The sequence below is a fragment of the Triplophysa rosa genome, linkage group LG17, assembly GCF_024868665.1.
Source record: "Triplophysa rosa linkage group LG17, Trosa_1v2, whole genome shotgun sequence".
Classification (NCBI taxonomy): domain Eukaryota; kingdom Metazoa; phylum Chordata; class Actinopteri; order Cypriniformes; family Nemacheilidae; genus Triplophysa; species Triplophysa rosa.
In genome coordinates this window covers 5,253,910-5,274,080 of record NC_079906.1, presented here as the reverse complement: position 1 = coordinate 5,274,080, position 20,171 = coordinate 5,253,910, and the positions used below count along the sequence as shown (strand labels likewise).

The 20,171-nt window shown below is 39.2% G+C and overlaps 1 protein-coding gene across 1 annotated transcript in view; it reads left to right on the top strand.

The window, feature by feature from the left end:
* Window positions 1-15,493: 15,493 nt before the first annotated feature.
* tcf7l1b (transcription factor 7 like 1b) overlaps window positions 15,494-20,171 on the top strand; it is a 63,165-nt gene continuing 58,487 nt past the window's right edge. The window contains exons 1-3 of the mRNA XM_057357057.1: window positions 15,494-16,593; window positions 16,701-16,773; window positions 16,866-16,993. Of these exons, the coding sequence (XP_057213040.1) occupies window positions 16,408-16,593; window positions 16,701-16,773; window positions 16,866-16,993 (387 nt within the window). The 5' untranslated portion in view covers window positions 15,494-16,407. The remainder of the gene's footprint in view (window positions 16,594-16,700; window positions 16,774-16,865; window positions 16,994-20,171) is intronic.

Below are 20,171 nucleotides of genomic sequence, written 5' to 3'. Positions count from 1 at the left end.
TTTCAAAGAAAAGATCACATTGGATTTAATAAAATCAAATCAAATTATGGAGCAGATGTAACTGACTCCAGATGGTGAAAGGGTTAGTTCACCCAAAAACAAAAATTCTGCCGTCGTTTATTCAACGTCATGCCATTCAAAACCTGAACGTGAGTGTTTCTTCTGCGGAACACAAAGGAAGATTTTTTGAGAAATGCCTCAGTGGTTTTATGTCCATACAATGGAAGTCAATGGGGGCAAATGTTGTTCTTCAAAATATCTTCTTTTGTCTTCTGCTCTAGGAAGAATTTTTCCCAGGAACATTTTTCTGCGTTTCCGTCACGGTCTAAATACCATGAAGATTAGGCCAATTAGTCCGGCGATGTCGGACTGCGCACTCCCAGTCCAGAAGGGGGCGGTAATGTTGAACAATTATAACGTCATACAAAGCGACAGACAATCATCATTTTTGTGCGACACTGCCATGTACAAAACTGCGTAGGGTCGACCAATCCAATGCTGCGTACTCAACCAATCAGCATGTTCAGTGCCCAAGTCCCATCCCCGAATGGTCCTGATCTTTGAAAAAGTACTACCTCGCGAGCCGGGACTTTCTGAGGGGCAATTTTTACCCAGAAATTTGTTTCGATCCCAGTTCCTGCGGTGGAAACCCACCGAGTACCGCCCCAAAGTCCCGAGTTCCTGAGGAAAGTTCTCGCAGTGAAAAAGCACCATAAAGCATCTGTGGTTGGTCACTTCGCGTGTCAATCCAACTGTCATTTGTCTTGGTGAGCGGGTCAGAATAAGCTTTGGACTAGTTTTTATTCTAAAAGAAAGAACCTGCTAAATAGAAGGTTACAAATAACTTACTAACTTTTTAAAGTTTGTATAGTTAAAAGCATAAGGAAAATAGGAAGATGATGGTCAGCCAGAACTAATCAACCATACCCTGCATCTATCTGTGTAGCCATTACAGTTTCCAAAAGACAAAGGTTGAATTCACAAGTGTAGCAATGGGAAAAGGAAAGTGGCAGAGCAGAGGAATGAGAGAGAGAGAGGTATAGAGTTGCTTCCAGCTGTCCTCGATCATCCATGCTTTCGCTCGGACGTATGGCCACTGGTTAATGCCAAACATCCTGTGTATGTCAGCCTCATGAGGTTCTGCGCAGGCTTCAGATAGATAAGGTCGAAGACCTCTCGCACAAGCGGCTGGTCCATCATCCCATGACAACTTTCAGACAGAATGTGCTCAGCTGAGAAAACACAGATGTAGCTGACGCTGTAACAGACAAGAATATTTACATCAGTACTGTCTGTGCTGACAAAAACTGTGTGGTGACCTGAAATACTGTCAGTTAATACAATATAAGACATATTAAAAGTCCCTGAAAATGTGTATTTAATATTATTAATAAGTAATATTTAATAACAATAATAATAATACATTAACAATATAATAGTTTTAACACAGAGACATTTAGAAGAATGTAAATGTTTATTACATACAATTAAACAATAAAGTGACTTTTTAAATTGACTTTTTTAAATTGACAGCCCATGTTCAATAATAAATTATTATATGTGACCCTGGACCACAAAACCAGTCACAAGGATACATTTTTTTAAATATTGATTGTTTTTATAATATTAATATTTATAAGCTGAATAAATAAACGTTCTATTGATGTATGGTTTGTAAGGATAGGACAATATTTGGCCGAGATACAACTATTTGAAATTCTGGAATCTGAGGGTGCAAAAAATCATAACATTTAAAAAATCGCCTTTAAAGTTGTCCATCAGAGGCGCTGTAACAGGCCGTGGCGCTAAGAAGAAACAGGTTTGTTTTAACGCTCTCTATTGGATTACGCTGTAATGATGTTGTGGCGAGTAGATGAACCTGAAAGCGAAAATTCTAAGCTTTACATGGACCAAACTTGAGTGGGTAATTCTCAAAAAGAGGGCAGCAGCGAGTGAAGTTTGCAGGCGTGTTTCTGGTCATTTTTGTTCGTGATTTTGCTGCATAAACTCACAAAAATCACACTTTGATATATTTACAGTTGGACATTTTCTAAAAATCTTCATGGAACATGATCTTTACTTAATATCCTAATGATTTTTGGCATAAAAGAAAAATCGATCATTTTGACCCATACGATATGTTGTTGGCTATTGCTACAAATATACACATGCTTAAGGCTGGTTTTGGGGTCCAGGGTCAGATATTGTAAAAATTCAGCTTTTAAATTTCACAGAAACATGAAACAACATACGGATAAAGAAATAATGACAGGATTTCCATTTCAAGTTAATGTATTTCTTTAAAGTTGCTTATTTGAATGATAAGCAGCACGCAAAAAGATGAACACATAAATGTTTATCTCGTTCTTTTTTTTATTTGTTTATATAGAGTCTCAAGTGTGTTCTGTTTATTTCACATGTTTGCAATATTTTAACGAGCAGTCTACTTCTACTCAAGGTAGATTAGGATTTTAACAGAGGAACAAAATGAACAACGATGTGCAAGATGACAATGTTTGGGAGGGGGCGAGCTGCAGGAGCACATTAAGCAAGATTTCAGCACCCAAACCTCTTTGAGTCCATTTGGAAAACACAAGACTGTTTTCAAGTGTCCTCGCATTCGGACACGGGCTGCATTTGGCAAGCTTTGAAGCCTCAGAAAATAATGTATCTTAAAAGCAGCACATGGCCTTTGAGGAGCACGGGCTGCTATTTTAATAAAAGAGGCCATTATATCACTTTCTTTCTTTCTTTCTTTCTTTCTTTCTTTCTTTCTTTCTTTCTTTCTTTCTTTCTTTCTTTCTTTCTTTCTTTCTTTCTTTCTTTCTTTCTTTCTTTCTCTCTTTCTCAAATGAAACAAGCTTCAGGTTTACCTCAGAATAATCCCCTTTCACCATCAAACTAAAAGTTAAAACTGTTCTGCATATCAGACATATGTCGGATCAAAGCGTCACATTTGTGATTGAGAAACACCAACCAATCACCAACAAAAAAAGTTGTCAAAACACCCTGAAAATAGTCAAACATGAGAAAAGAAAACTTCTCAAATTAGCTTTGTGTTTCTGTTCGGCCTGCACCCATTGGATTGTAAGAGCTGTCGTGTAGTGTGACATTCCTAACATTCAGAAACTCCACACGCCTGGCAGGAGAGCGCTCAACTGAGAGTTAACCGCATGCGATGTTATGAAATAATTGCAGTTCAGTGTTGCTCTTAGGACGGCTGTCAGACTGTAGGAATCTTTAGGTTCTGGATTGTTGCTATTCGACACTATTTGTATTGGATTAGTTTAATGTAAATTATTAAATAGGATTTCAATCATTTTTATGATCATTACAAAGGTGGGAGTGTCTGTTGTTTGGATGTGGGTGTGTCTCACCTATCGAAATAAACAAGACTCTTGTGTATGATATAATGATACCAGTATGTTCATCATTAAAGAAAGGAATTAGTGGAGGTGTGAATCATACCTGACACTGCTACAGTCACTGGTTTAAATCCGTGACTCTTCTTATTGAATTGCATAATGTTGGATTCGATGCACACAGTCTATTTTTATCCAGAAAAATGACAAAAGGAATCTAAATACATACAAGAGTACAGGCTGTCAATATAAGTTTTAATTTCACAACATTTCCTGGGTGTTCTTGTCGTACATAAAAAATGTATACCTTGAATGTATCCAAAGTTGCACAAAAATGATCAATTTCTTTCCTTTAGGTCACAATCAAAATGTACACATACAAGTGTCAGTTGATTCTATAGAATGATTAACATTGCTGACACAGAGGGGCAGAGATATAAACCCTCATTAGAACTGAATTAAACAGAGCTTTGATGGGAAGACCTAAATCAGTTCATGGAAACACATGAAACAGAAGCAGGGATGCACAGCCGTTGTCTCTCACTCTCGCACACATTTCATCCCTCATCCTGTCTCTCTCTCTTTCACACACATACACTGACAATCACATCACTGCAGCATACAAACACAGTTCTGCCTGGTCAGAGGAAAGAGACACGGGTACACAAGTTGGACTGGGCAACTACAAAGCAGGGCGGCGGGCAGATGACCAAAGTCAATACAAAACTTTGTGTCGGATCAGCCCTCGTGTGTCTCCACTGACCTCTTACTTACAGAAACGGAGGAAAATGTTCATGGCTCAGTAGATTTGAGGATGTTTTTTACTGTCTGAAAAAAAACTTTACTGTACCTTTAAAGTACCTTTAAAACATTCAGCTGTTTCTTTAAAGGTACACAAAAGGTCTTTAGGGATCGATAATGTACCCAAAAAGGTAGGGCCTACAACACTTGTTTCCCGGACTGGAATTACAGTATATTAAGCCAGGACTAGGCTTTAGTTAAATTAGGATATTTAAGATGTTTTTAAAGGTATACTTTACAAATAAAATTATGGTGTGCTTCTTGAGACAAAACAATCGCATTGATATATTTTAAGATATGTCAGTACAATTTGTTTTCGATCAAGACACATCTTCACCCAAAAATGAAAATTCTGTCATCATTTACTCACCCTAAGATTGTTCCAAAACTGTACTGTGTACATTTCTTTGTTCTGATGAACACAAAGAAAGATATTTGGAAGAATGTCAGTAACCAAACAGGTTTCATCCCCCATTGACTCCCATACACTGTACAAAAATAGTTGAGTCTATTTAAAATAATAAGGCAACCTATCACAAGCACGTTTTTGAGTTAACTCAACAAACAGAGACTGAAGTCCACCCAACTTAAACAAATTATGTTTAAGTCATTAGTCATAATGTAGTCAAGTTTACCTAATGAATAACAGAACAAAATATTTTTTGTTGGCTGAACATAAATGGAGAATATATATTATATATATATAGGTTATTAAAAAAAACATATGTATTTGTCTTTTACTACAATTGTACATGTCTTCTGCCTCAAAACTTTGATCAAATAACTGTTTAAACAGTTTGTGTTGAGTGCATTTATACCAGCTTTGACGTTGTGTCATGCACTTATACCTCAACATTGAACACGCAATAACAATCAAAAGCCATCATACATTAAAAAAACTCGTTACTCAATAGATAACTAAAAGTAACATGATATTAAAGCATAAATTAAGCCAGCAAGAACTAAAAGACTAATCTTTAAAATAAAAGCAAATTAGAAACACAGAATTGAAAATGCTGCAATGCATCAAACCAGAATACACTGTTTTGTAAGTTGGGCAAATTTTCTGACGCATTTTGGCCAAAAAAATAAGAATCTAAGTCTAGACAGCAAAATAATCTTCATTAGAAACATGTTTAGGCTAATTTTGTTTAGTAAATGCAAAACAATCATTTGACTCCTTTAAAGGGATACTTCACCCAAAAATGAAAGTTCTGTCATCATTTACTCACCTTCGAGTTGTTCCAAATCTGTATAAATGTCTTTGTTCTGATGAACACAGAGAAAGATATTTGGCTAATATCTAGACAGATTAACCCCACATTGACTACCATAGTAGGAAGCAAATACATTGGTAGTCAAAAGTGCCCCAGAACTGTTTGGTGTCCTACATTCTTCAAAATATCTTCAATTGTGTTCAGAACAGAACAACAGAACAAAAAAAGTATAAAGTATTTTTTCCTACTATGGGAGGAGGGGATGTAGACTTGGAGCAGTGAGTTAAGGTAAATGGGCGAATTTGCTGTTATCATTCTGAAGGCCAGTGTCAGAGATTTAAACTTGATGCGGGCGGCAACTGGCAGCCAGTGAAGTGAAATCAGGAGGGGTGTTACACGGATTCTTTTAGGCTGATTGAAAACTAGACGTGCAGCTGCATTCTGGATCATTTGCAAGGGTTTGACTGCATTGGTTGGAAGGCCGGCCAGTAGAGAATTGCAGTAGTCCAGTCTTGATATGACCAGAGCTTGTACTAGCAGCTGACAGGCATGCTCCTACAGGAACGGCCTGATTTTCCTGATGTTGTAGAGCACATACCTGCAAGTTCGAGTGGTTGCTGCGATGTGGGAGGTGAATTTCAGCTGGTCGTCGAGCATCACTCCCAGGTTCCACGCAGACTTGGTGGGTGTTATATTTGAGGATCCGAGCTGAATGGTAAGGTGGTGCTCAATTGATGGCTGGGCCGGTATAACCAGGAGTTCTGTCTTGGAGAGGTTGAGTTGTAGGTGATGCTCTTTCATCCAGGAAGACATGTCCAGAAGGCAGGCAGAGACACGGGCAGAGATTGTGGGGTCATCTTGTTGAAAAGAGAAATAAAGCTGCGTGTCATCTGCATAAAAAGGGTATGAGAACCCATGTGCCTTAATTATTGGACCCAGGGAGGTGGTATATATAGAAAAGAGGAGAGGAGCAAGAACTGAGCCCTGAGGAACTCCAGTTGTCAGCTGGTGAGATCTGGATGTCTCGCCTCTCCACGATACCTCAAAGGATCTGCCTGTGAGATAAGAATCAAACCAGTTGAGTGCAGTTCCAGAGATGCCCAGTTTGGAGAGAGTGAACAGCAGGATCTGGTGGTTCACATTGTCAAAAGCAGCAGAGAGATCAAGCAGAATAAGGACAGATGACAAGGATTTAGCCCTTGCCTGCCATAGGTTTTCGATGACAGACAGGAGAGCGGTCTCCGTAGAATGTCCTTTCTTGAAGGCAGATTGCTGACTGTCCAGAAGGTCGTGCTGTGAGAGATAGGCAGAGAGTTGGTTAATAGTGTGGATAGATTAATAGTTGAAAACTTATTTTTTATAGTATTTTTGGGCTTTTATTTATATGAACAGGACAGTGGATGCAGACAGGTCTATGAGGGTAAGAGATGATCAGGACATGACCCAGGTCAGACTCAAACCCGGGTCCCCGTGAGCCAACAGCTCATATGTCTCTGGAGTGCTAACCACTGGACTACAGCTCTATGTTGAACATTTCTATTAAAAAAAAGACGTGCACTGAGTACTCGGATGACGCACTCATTCAACTTTTCAAAATATTCCATCATTTGACCTCATCTGTGAAATCGCTTATACTTCCGTTTAAATGTTCAATTTGAGACAATTACTACCCGTCTAAAATTCGTAGACTGGATGGTATAGTGCATAGTGCACAGTTTAAGTGCATATTGTATAGTATATAGTATGTCATTTGAGACACAACTTTAGACTTTGTTGGGAACCCAAAAGCACAGTTGTCACAAAAAGCATAAAGCATGTAGTTGCTGCACAGCTAGGGCATATATGTTATGAAATGCCTCATAGACGGCAATGTTTGTAAAGACTATATTCTTGTTCGAGGAAAAACCAAGCAGTCAGTGGATATGTGGTATTTACTTTAACACACTACTGTCACTTCACACCAGCACATTATTTATTCTCTATGAGGACGTCTCTGGCCATGACGCAGGTGTGTATTTCTACTGGTGTGTGTGTAAAACAGACAAACCAGACATTCATAATTTAAGGGCAATGTCTGTTGAATGAGCGACTGCCTGAGAGGAAATGAAACATTGGATTTGTTGAATAAAATATAAGTTTCAGGAATCCTCGTGTGGGTTCAAGCGTGCTTGTGTGTGTATGCGTGTGCAGGTAATGATGTCAGTAGGGACCGAATACGTAATGAGCATGCAAATGTACATATTTATTTAAACATACACACACAAAGACACCAACCATTTCCCTTGGTTATATCACAAGCACTTGTACCTACAACCTGCTTCTACCTATTCTTGTTAAAAACTACACTGACTATTGTTTTTCTAACCTGACGGCGATGTTAAAAGCGGTCAGTTTTGCAGAGTACAGTTTAATGTTAATGATATGGTCTAGTTATGTGATCAACAACATTAGACAACAGTATAGAGCCAAAAATGGACGGGTGATCGATTACGCTTACAGAATACGAGAGCGTGGTGGTTTGACGTTTTGAATACAATGAAAGGTATTAGATTTTCAGCAGATATTGGAAACTGTCCCTACAGGCTAGTTTTCACATACCTGCAACTAAAGCTGGAACTCATTTCTATTGTTCAAGCAAACGATCCACCTTGGGCAGAGAGGTGTGAGCATACACACCTGCCAGATTGCATCAAGACACTCGCACACATGCACAAATGTATGTCTACACATAATAAGAACAGCACGCACACACACACACACACACACACGCACACGCACACACACACACAGGGGATGGTGTCCTAATGAGGCCCTGAGAGGCCCTGCTGGTCTGTCAGTCAGACTGTGCCATGCTGACACGTGGCTGACAACAGCATTGAGCTACTTCTGTCTCTCTTTCTTAGTTTCATTTAGCAAAACTACTGACAGGATTATGAAGGATCTCATATTAATTGAATTAATAATGTGCTCTGCCTCTTTGTCCCTCACATGGAAGACAGTCGCAAACCCCGGTTGGTGCGGGAGAAGCGAATGATGTGAAAGCGACTCTGAGGATGCTGCGTTCTGGATTCTTTTCAGAAACAGAGGTTGTCCACTGGTGCTGAGACCTAGAAATGTGTCATATGGACAGCGGAGAAACACGACATATTAAATGCATGCAAATCAATAATAATATGCACATATCCATATTGTGCATAGTGAATATCAAATAAAATGGGGTTATTAACTCTCATATAGAGGAAAAATGGTATTCCTTCATATTTTTTCTGCTATTTTCATCTGCTAAGTACATCGATTGTTGTTGACGTCAAAGTCTGTGTCCAATTTTGATATGCTTTAAAGGTCCAGTGTGTCATTTTTTTGGAGACTCTATTGACAGAAATGCAGTATAAAATCAATGTTGGGTGTAACTAGTCACTAAGTAATCAGTTACAGTAATTGAATTACTTTTCACTTGAAAAAGTAAAGTAAGGGCTAACTCTTATTTTTTCTGTAATTTAATTACAGTTATTTTTGATGTAATTAAACTAAATACTTTGTGTAATATATGTGTGTGCAATAGTGGAATTAACATCAAAATTCAAAGTCTAACTTTAAAATGAATGCTTTAATGTATAATTCTCACATTTGTAATACTTTGGTCAGTAAATAAGAGTACTTTATGTAGTTTAATATTATTTATTTGAATGAATTAAAAGAGCCGTTTCATGTCTATCCTTGAATCACTTAACTAATCAAGGTTGGACAGTGGTCACCAACCCTGCTCCTGGAGATCGACCGTCCTGAAGATTTCAGCTCTAACTCCAATCAAACACACCTGAAATATCTAATCAAGGTGTTCGCTTGATAATTACAGACAGGTGTGCTGAAGCAGGGTTGGAGCTGCAGTCTGCAGGACGGTCGATCTCTAGGAACAGGGTTGGTGACCACTGATGTAGGATATAGAAAGTAATTAGTAATAAGTAACTAAATACTTTTTGGAGAGAGTCATTTGTACAGTAATCTAATTACACTATTGAATATGTAATTAGTAACTAGCAATTCATTACTTTTTCAGAGTAACTTACCCAACACTGTATAAAATACATAACTATGTCTTCAGAGGTGTATAAAGACTTTACAGCATTATATTTTTAATACCTTACACCGTGTCTACACCGGATGCGACCGGGACGACGCAACACGACAAAAGACATTAGAAACGCATTACAACCTATTATAATTTTACATTTTGTCCACACTGGATTCAGCGTGTCCGGTGTAGACACGGTGTTAGAACCTAGAGCTATTTGTATCTACATACGCGGTCCCCTTACATGGAACTGTTTACTGCTTCGTAGATACGTTATCTACTTTCGCAAAGAAGCAAAAACGTGACGACATCTTTGTCCGGTGTCAGCCTTACAGCTAGATGCCGCTAAATTTCATACACTGGACCTTAAAGACAAACTCAATTCAATTCATATTTGTATAGCAATTTTCACAATGCATATCATTTTAAAGCAGCTTTACAGAAAATGCGTGTTTCATTGTTACCAGAATAGTCGTTATAGGGTTGATATCTGAAATTACGGTTGTAGAATAGTATACATTTTTGTATTTACAGCACGCCCGATACCGGTTTCTGTGATTAATTTGACAGATCGTTATTTAATAAACAATACATAAGAGAAATATGCAATGTTCAATTTTTTTAATTGTCATCGGACCTATTTGGATTTGCCCAAGGAAAGTCTGGTGGGCAATACTCCCCTAGATTTTGCCCTGATTTATAGTCTGGAAAATTGCAGTGCATTTTAAGCAATGATAGCATGATCAAAAAACAAAAACTGATGAGCTGACATCCGAGCACAGGTAGACATAATATATCTCCTTGGATGTTGGTTCATTTGAAGTCTTCGCAAGGTTGTGGATCTGAACTCATCACTCTTCACCGTTGCTGAGTATTTTCTTAAAACTGCAGTTTACCAAAGACAGTCTTAAAAATTCAGTTTAAACCACCCGTGTTTTTGTCACAAACATGTCCCAAATGACATGCTATGCACTATGCGCTTAACCATGTAGTGTATGAATTTTAGAAGGGTAGTATTGTCCCAAATGGAATACTAAACGGTTTTTGTCATGAAGCACTAGGGAAAAACAAGACACGATAAATGGGAAACACAGGAACATAGACTGATTACACTAAACTAACAAAGACTAAATACAACACTAGACAGGACTACAATAAACTCACACTAGACTTACATTGACATGGGAAATATCCTCCACAGAGTAACATGCACAGGGATCCTGCCAAGATTCTGCCACAAGACCAAGAAATACCTGACATGATGAGGCAGAATCATGACAGGTTTTATACTAACCGGAGGTATATCGGTTTCCCAGACCAGCGCAAATGACGTCAAACGCACGGCACAATGTGTGTGGATAAAAATCAACTTGTACATTGTGAAAAAATATCAATACATGTAACGCAATATTTTTTTTTCAATAGTGTATCGATAGTGATACCTCTACTATCAATCTTTTTTTTGTAATCATGTCATATACATACGGCCAAAAGTAAGTGGAAGTGAGCATGGTGAAAAATATAAGAACGCTTGGAGCTCTCAGAGTTGATGTGTGGTTGTGCTTTGGTTGTCAAAATAAGTCATGGAGTAATGAGTTATATCAAATAATGCTGTTTGTAGGCTTCGCACTTGGCTACTGCAGTGCATTAGACAAAAAGTTTATTAAGAAAAGTAACAATGACATTTATTGTGCATTCACGGATGTGACACCACCGCATTTACAGCACGGATGAAGCAGGGGTTTCATATTGCCCATGTTCAGTGTTTTAACTGTAATGCACCACAACAGCCAAGTGACTTGCGTGAGCCACCTTATTCCCCTGTGCTACCCACTTGAGGGGCGCAATCCACAGTTTGAGAACCCAAACCTCTGATCTAAAGGTCCATGCATCGCACATCATGGCCACTCTGCAGAGGTAAGGGATGTTTTTACACTTATCCTTACAGAAACCCCCCGGTGGTGCACAGCATGTTGTATTTCTAGCTCTACTTTTTACATTTTCTATTTAAAGTATTGCAATATATCGCAAATGTGTATCATATCGAAATACATAGCAATATATTGTATCGTGACCCATCTATCGTGATATGTATTGTATCGGGAGGCACTTGCCAATACACAGCCCTAGTAAATACCCATGTGAAGTCTCAAAGTTTTTAAAGCATTTTTAGTGTGTTTTTAAAGCGTAGTTTTCCATAGTCAGGTAAGCGAATTGTCATTTCCGTAACAGTCCATATCCTGCATTAATCTAAATTTGCTATTTTATGTTCAATGAAGAGCCATCACTTCTTTATTTGTTGAGTATTATTGCTTCTGGTTTGCACATTTGCAAAAAATCCAACAAAGTATGTTGTCTCTCAAAACACATACATTTTTCCTTGTTTTCAAATAGAAAACTCGTGCTTAGACTGATATTTTCTGATGTCTGGACTCTATCATCTGGGGTTTGGTAAAATATAAATAATTTAATATATTGGTGATAAATACATTTCTGAGAATTTATATTTCAAGTTTTGACTCAAAATGTCACATCCATAACGTTGGAATTGCGTAAATACTAAATGAAGAAAATGTGTAGAATTCAGGCTATTTAAACATAAAGAAATGATTGTCATAGAAAACGCTTAAATATATCATTTTAATAAACAAAGATGAGTTTTGAGGGCTAAAATGATTAACTACAGGCTGACTTTAAGCATTTACGAAATTGGGAGTATTCTTATTAAGTCTACGTTGTTAATACTTCTTTGCAAAATTGCCTATACATTTGGTGGTAATATTACATTAGACCGACAGTGTTCTAGCTTTGCATGTTTTTATCAGCATGTGTATTTGAACCTTTGACCTAACATCTCTACCAGATGAGCTAGGAACATATGTGTAAATTTCACACAAACAAAAAACAATTTAGGCACTATTTTTGGTCGCCACTACACGTCTGTGAAAACAACACGCTTTAGAGAAAACAAAACCATTGTCATTTATTTTTAAAGTCATTAAAGGACTCATTTTATTCTTTTGGCCTAATAAGTAAACCTGGTGAACCAGGGCTACGTCTACCAAGGCCGCACGATGAGCTGTGGACTAACGGCTCCTCTTTGCTTAGGAAGCACTCCGCTCCAAAAACTAATGACCCATACAGAGTAATCACCTCAAACAAACACCCCATCAGCAGAGAGACAGAGAGTTGAGACCTGCACCTGAAGCAGAAGTGTGTGTCGCAGAACGTCAGCGCAGATGTAAACACTGGAAGTTGCGAATACAATAAAAACAATAAAATACACAGCCACCGACACGTGTTTGTGTGCACGAGCTCGGACGCGCCCGGCAGTGCTCATTTGCGACAGTTACTCCAAACTAAGCGCGTAGTTGCATTCTTTGCGAAGGACGTTTGTTATGTTGGCTTATTTTTCATTTCTAGCCTCTTAGTTCAGGTACCAGCAGATTTACTTTAATAAAAAGCAGCTCAGAGGAGGAGCTTGTAATTGAGACCATTCTGCACATTTGCATTCGTGTTATGGACCTGAATGTATAGTGATTCACAGGTGTCCTTGCATAACAAGTTGTTTAATTATCTGAATTATCGCTTCATACTATTTTTGTGCATGTTCAGTACGCGTTTATGGCCACTGGCCAGCAGGTTTAAGCGTACTTGAGTGTATGTGTGTGTGTGTGTGTGTGGGGGGGGGGGTTGTTTGGGGCCATCTCTTGGTGGGAGGTTGAGGGATCAGTGTGTTCTGAGAGGGGATTTCTTCACCCAGTAGAGGTAAAGCCTCCACTAACATATTTATCCTTACAACAGCCTTACCTTAATATTCCACTATATCTCTCACATGTACACACTGCCCCAAACATCAGCAACCTGCAATTAGGAGAGCACCATGTCATTAGAGACTTACATAGACTGCTATTATCACACCCTCGCAGACAGGGAGCATTAAAGGGAACTATGAATAAGAAACGGCGTTTATAAGAAAAACAAACAAATAAAACCATGAATAGTGCTGCACAGGGGTCTGTGTGTGTTTAACTGCGGTAAATTTTGTATTTAGCAATTGAACAAACAGACATGTGGAGGTTCTCAGTCCAAGATGAACCTAGGAGTATTTTAGTTTGAAAAGAGAATCCACATCATCATGTCAACTGGATCTGAGCGTCATAAAAAGAGCCGTGAATTACTACAATTTCTAATGACCAGGCCCAAATGCATAATGCAGACATTTCTGCTTTGATTTGGGGGGAAAATATCAAAATGTTGTGAAATGGAGCTTGGAAATGTTGAAATCTATTGAACTCATGTTTAGTCAAGTCAAATGCACTTTAGAATGAAATCTCCCCCTATAATATTAATGGAAAAGTTCAACTCAAAATCAAAATTGTGTTATTTTTTACGTTCAACATGTTTTATGACCTCCCGGCAAGGATATTTTAGGGACATCCGAGAGACTTCAAGGCCTCCTCATAGACATCATGGGTATAGTTGTTGTCAAGGTCAAGAAAAGTACTAAAGACATCGATAAACTGGTCCATCCGCTCATAGTGGCTCAATTGAAATTTTTTGAAGCGACGAGAATACTTTATGAAAACAAAGCAAAATAACAACTTTAATCGATATATTCTCCTCTGTCATGCGGCGTTCAAACCGAATGCGCATGTGTCGAAGTGCTCTCGTGAACGGGCAACTAGACTGACAAGACAGGGGAGAATATATCGATTAAAGTTGTTATTTTGTTTTGTTTTTCGTACATAAAGTATTCTCGTCGCTTCAAAAAATTCAATTGAGCCACTATGAGCGGATGGACCAATTTACTGATGTCTTTAGTACTTTTCTTGACCTTGACAACAACTATACCCATGATGTCTATGAGGAGGCCTTGAAGTCTCTCGGATGTCCCTAAAATATCTTTATTTGTGCTCCGAAGATGCCGGGAGGTCTTAAAACATGTGGGTGAGTGAAAAATAACACAATTTTGATTTTGAGGTGAACTTTTCGTTTAAAAAATATCCCAGCCACCGACCAGGAATAGCTTTGCCACCCCAACATATTCGAGGAAATCTGTCAAGAAAGAAAACAGAATTGTTTCAGTAAATAAGAAAATTAAATTGAAATAAAACTGAAATTAAAGTCAGCATCAAATAAAAAATGATTTTATTGCAGTATTTATTATAAATAATATGTCCATGTAGTTCTTTTTTATTCATATGCCTTCATAATGGCAGGCTTCCAACTTCTAACAATCCAATCAATTCCCAAAAGACAGAATCAAGTCCCGCCCTACATTTTTTTCTCATTCCAGATGCCGTTTCACGTAACAATACAGAAACAACAAACAACCTCTGTAACTTGGTCAGAAATGATCTTATAGTGCTGAGAAAATGATACTTTTAATGTATAACTGATATCAAATAAGTTAAAACATTCAAAATTTTTGTAAACGATCGGTTATGTCTGTTTAAGCTCGGTGAAGCATTTGGATGGGGGTGAACGTTAGTGTCTGGCCCCTTCATTGATGGTTACGCCCTAGTTGTTCTTTTGTGATCTGTGGTGAAGGGGGATACCAGCAGCACAAGAAATGACAGTCTGGGAAAGCATGACATCATTGATTTTCGACCAAATATCAATGGACCATAACAAAGGACAAAAAACTCATTTGACCAACCATGATGGGGAAAAAAGTACATCATAACTAAATGTTTACATATTCCAAAGACATATGAATGGTGATGAATGGTTGATTTCTAGGGTGTTGCTATGTGGTTCTTTACTGGGTCAAGTCAAAACTCAGGGGCTCAAGGTTTTTATTACCGTGATCCTCCTTCATTGAAGCTATGTAGTCGTTTTGAAATAGCACATAATAGCTTTGAGGCTTTATACGGCCTGTAGAAATAAAGATGTGCACCAAAGTTTAATATTTTGGGAATCAACCCTATTTAATTGTTCACAATAGAAATGGCAATGCTAGCAAACGTCACTAACTGGTTACATTTTATAAACTATTTAAACATTGAAATGGTCCAAGTAGAACCTTCAGGACAACGTTATGGGTTCTACTTAAGAACATTACCTCCTGAAATGCCTTATATAAATATTAATAACGCAATCCCAGGATTTAGTGTCAGTGAACTATTTCAAGAATCAAGCCCCGAACAAACTGTTCCTTTAAACTTTTCTGAGTGTGTGTGTGCATGCTGAATGGAGTGTCGTTTTTCAGCTCTTAACTCCTCCTCTGCATTTTGCTCCTCCAGCACACACGCGCGCGCGCTCCGCTGCCTGCGCATTCCCCATCAGCAGCTAAACGTGGAGGGAAACGGAGCCTCTTCGCGTCCAAACGAAACCGTTTTGAGCGTTCGCGATTTCGTTTATGAAACATGACGCTTTTAACAAGCAGGGTGAAAGACATACACGGCTGATTTGGGGAGGGATTTGTGTTTTATTCGAGTAAAACAGCCTTTCGGAATACGGAGACGACGTGTCCGCAGTTGCAACTTTCTTCACGCAATCAGTACGCGTGTTTTGGTAACGGCTGTGTGTTTTAAAGGAAAAGTCGCGCAACTTATGCGTTCGGATGGTCTGAAATTGTTTGAATGTAGAAACGGATTCAAAATTACGCGCGATTTTGATTCGGACGTTACGAGGTTTTTTTATGTGTGCAAGTTTCTCAGGACTAACGTTAGAGGATACGGTGCTTCACGTCTGGAGCTGAGTTTGCCAAGTTTGTTGCAGTAAAACTGCCGTGCCTTTGTGCGATTGCTTCTTTAAAGTAATCATGGACAAATTGGATTTAATTTCGCCCGTCAAGGATTATTTGTGAAACCGCAAGAAGCCTCGAGACCTTGTGTTTACATCGCGTGTGTGATTTTCATGCGCTGAGCGGACTACACCATTCTGTTGCAGTTCGGAGCGAGTCGGCTGGTAACGCGAACTGTATTTTTCTTGCGAAAAAATCGCAACCATGCCACAGCTAAACGGAGGCGGGGGAGATGAGTTGGGGGCGAACGATGAAATGATCTCGTTCAAAGATGAGGGCGAGCAAGAAGAGAAAATCTCCGAAGACGTGTCAGCCGAAAGAGATCTGGACGATGTTAAGTCGTCTTTAGTGAACGAGTCGGAAAATAACAGCAGTTCGTCTGATTCAGAGGTAAGTCGACCGCAACCGCATGCTGTCATGACCCGTGGATGTGGTTGTTGCCGACGGAAAATAACTTTTCTGCTTTGTTTTTCTCCGTTTCTCGCGTGTTTCCTCAGCAAACCGAAAGGCGCAGTCAACCGAGAGCTGATATTGAAAGTTATGAGAGAGCTCGAGAGTATTTTACTGAAGGTAAGAGCTTGCTCGTGCTGAATGAACTTACGCGGCATTTGCTTGACGCGCGCATCCCTGATCTTTTCTCTGTCTTATCTTCCACTGTCAAGCTTTGAGAAGACAGCAAGATGGAGGATTGTTTAAGAGCCCCCATTATCCAGGCTACCCGTTCATAATGATCCCAGACCTTGCCAGCCCTTACTTGACCAACGGCGCCTTGTCTCCCAGCGCGAGAACGGTGAGTGCCATTAAAACACTGTCTGCCTCAGCTCATCCCTGGAGCTTCTCAAGGGTCAACGAGAAACTTCACGTACAAGTAAAATTCGATCCTCTGTTGTATATCAATACGATAACGACATGTTGCCTTAAAACGCGTCTATTTATTTTGAATACGTTTGTTTTTAGTCTGGAAGTGGTGTATGTTTGTGGTTTCTCGGTTGATAAGCATCACGATGCTATGTGAACTGAAACAAAGGATGTAAAAGTTTCAGAACTCCCGTATTGGTACATTGGAGTTCTGAATATTGTGTCCCCCCTTAAAATCTGTGGTTATCACTTCGTGTGGTATTGTTCTGTCAATAGCTGTACTGTAAGTCACTTTGAATAAAACATTAACAGCCGACTAGTAAATTAAATAGGATTTAAGTTCTCTCCACATACGCATAATGGATGAAATACACATTTGCATTGTGGATTGACGAGCACTTTGGCACATTAAATTGGGTTGCTTTTGACTTTACTGATCCAGTGTGTCCAGTTTATTTGTAACATTGAAAGACTATACAAGGCTGTTTTGTATCAAACCCTCAAGTGGATTGCCATGGCTTGATGCTGTTTGAAAATGCGGCAAACTAAAATTGGTTGTAATTGTGTGCTTTAGCTTTTTGGTAGAATCGTATTTATTTATTCGAGAGAGTCAATTTACCCTTTACTGGCTCAGATTTGCTAAACGTTTTTGTGGCATTTCGCCTCCCACAATTTTCCAGTTTGAGCCTCTTAGGCCAAATACACGCTGAAGATATTTCCTCCTGTTTGTCCGTGAACCATTCGGCTTATCGAGCTAATGCACAGTGAATCTTTTTCTGAGCCGTATGCCACTTCACTGTAATTAAGCATTTTCGGGCCGCTTGTTTAGCTCGCTTTAAAACAAGATTAGTCTTGACCAAAAGAACGGCTCTGTCAAACTGAAATTCTGTCCGGGTGTTCGTTCGCTCTTTTCGTCAGGGCTGCAGTGTTTGCCTGTTCCCTCCCAATAGATGTGTTGTGAGTTTTGTGTTCGTGTCTGGGAAAGGTTGACTGCCCTTTTAGCCTCAGCATTGGGTCTTTTCAGCGCAGTTTACAAAGAACCCAGTGGGCATTCATGTATGGCTTTGCTGCGGTGTTATGCGTCAGCACTCTGAGGAAAAAAAAGAGAGAATGAAAGTTTGGGTATCTGCAAAAAAACAGAGAAACTCTCCTGGTTCAGGCTTTCTTTAACCAAACTGTGTGCGATCTACCCAAATTTACAAGCCATTGTTTTTTCCAATGCGCACATCTTTCTTCTCCGCCTGAATTGCAATGTGATTTGATTGGACTCGGCCAAGCGTTTGAGTGAAAAGTTATGATCCCCCACACACATGCTCGCACAAGTTTTTCTTGGCCTCCCCGTTTCTTTTCACTTCTCCCTCCTTCCCAATCCTGTCCATTCAGTTCCTGAGGCGTTAGTCTTGCATTGTCATTCTGAGTGAATGCTGATGGCTTCATTGGGATCTCCATAGGCCCTCATTAGCGTAATGGCTGCTCCTTGCAGGCTAGATGCATAGTCGTAGCGCTCAGATTCTCTTTTGTTCCTCAGCCTATACAGTTTTGTTTTGGCGAGAGCCAATTGGCTTAAATTATCTCGAAGCAACATGGTTCCCTAGTTCATCCCACCCTCAGCGCCTCGGGCTGTACATGTGATTATTTGAGTTTTAAACTTTGTTTTAATGATTTGTGTGGAGCGAGTGTTTGCAAAACTAATCTGTTGCGATCTGAACATCGTATTTACTCAAACTTTGGTGTATAAAGCCAATGTCAGGCCCATATTACGGCATCAACCCCCGCCCTCTGTTATCACTAACATAATGCGCATTAAAGAGCCAAAGGCTAATGCAGGCTTACTAACAAATATTCAGATGATGTCATTCAGGATAAGGCTTACTTTCTCTTATTTAGATTAGCTGATCGGGGTAGAGAAAGATTTTGTTCCCACAGAAAATTACCCCATAACCAAATACGACAAATATCCACGCTGGACTCATCTTTCTGTTTTGAAAAAGAGGCAGTGTCCACATTTAACTCTTTTGTTATTCCTCACAGTATTCCAATCGCAGAAGTCCGTAACCTCCTGAACCCGAGCGGATTGGCGCTAATATTTTATTCCAAAATTTAAGACACAGATAATCCCAGAGTAAGATCTCACAGATGCTTTTGTCCTGAAGTCTATCAGATTTAGTCAAGTGTGTGCGTGGTGGGGGGGTCGCTGAGGCAGATGAGCTTAGCCTGTCATTCGGCACCTCTAGACTGAGCTGCGAGTCAGACAATGAGAGGTTGGCATACTTCAGATATTTACACACTAATCTTAAACTCGCGCTCAGACATCCTCAGTCACAGCTGTCAAAATCACATAAGGAACTTTCCAAACAAAGCCGAGGAGCCCCTCAGAATCTGAATTTTGCTTCCAACTTTTAAACGAATGAGCAAATGTGGAGTTTGTTTGCCAGGAAACAAGTAGGTCTGTTCCGTTTCCCCATTTCATGTTCAGAATTGGAATAATTTGACACTGCGTTCGGTTTCAATTTAGCAATTCACTAGGCTAGGTTTAGCGGGTTACAGTAAAAAAAATGTTTAGCGGTGGCCTGTGGGGAAGGTGGAGAATCTGGGGTGTTGTAATGAAGAACATGCTCTTTATGAGGATGAAAGCTATTAAAGTGCTTCTATTAAATGAAATATTGCGTCTGCTTCAAAATGTATTGTTTTTTAATTTATTTGCTTTTTTTTTTTTACAATTTCTGTAAGTTTTTCGTACTTAAATATTTTTCGGAAATACATTTGGCCAGTGGAAACGTGATGTGTTTCCTATATGGCATGGCACACTAGATTTTTGTGTACAAAAATCCATCACTGTGCTTCTGGGTCGTCTAGGTATAGCCTTACTACATTAAATATTTTCATCTTCACATTTATTTTCTACACTGACTTTAAAAAAAAAGTGTTAAAGTGCACAAATCACATTACAGGTAGCTGGAGAAGACGCAACGTTTGCAAAGGCAGGCCTGAAACGAAGGGAAGCCTGAAGCGATCGCAAAACATGTTGCTTCTAAACTAATATGTAGGTTTGTTGTGAGTAACGTCGATGATATCCCTGAGGTGTTCACCTTTAAATTCTGGCGATTCGT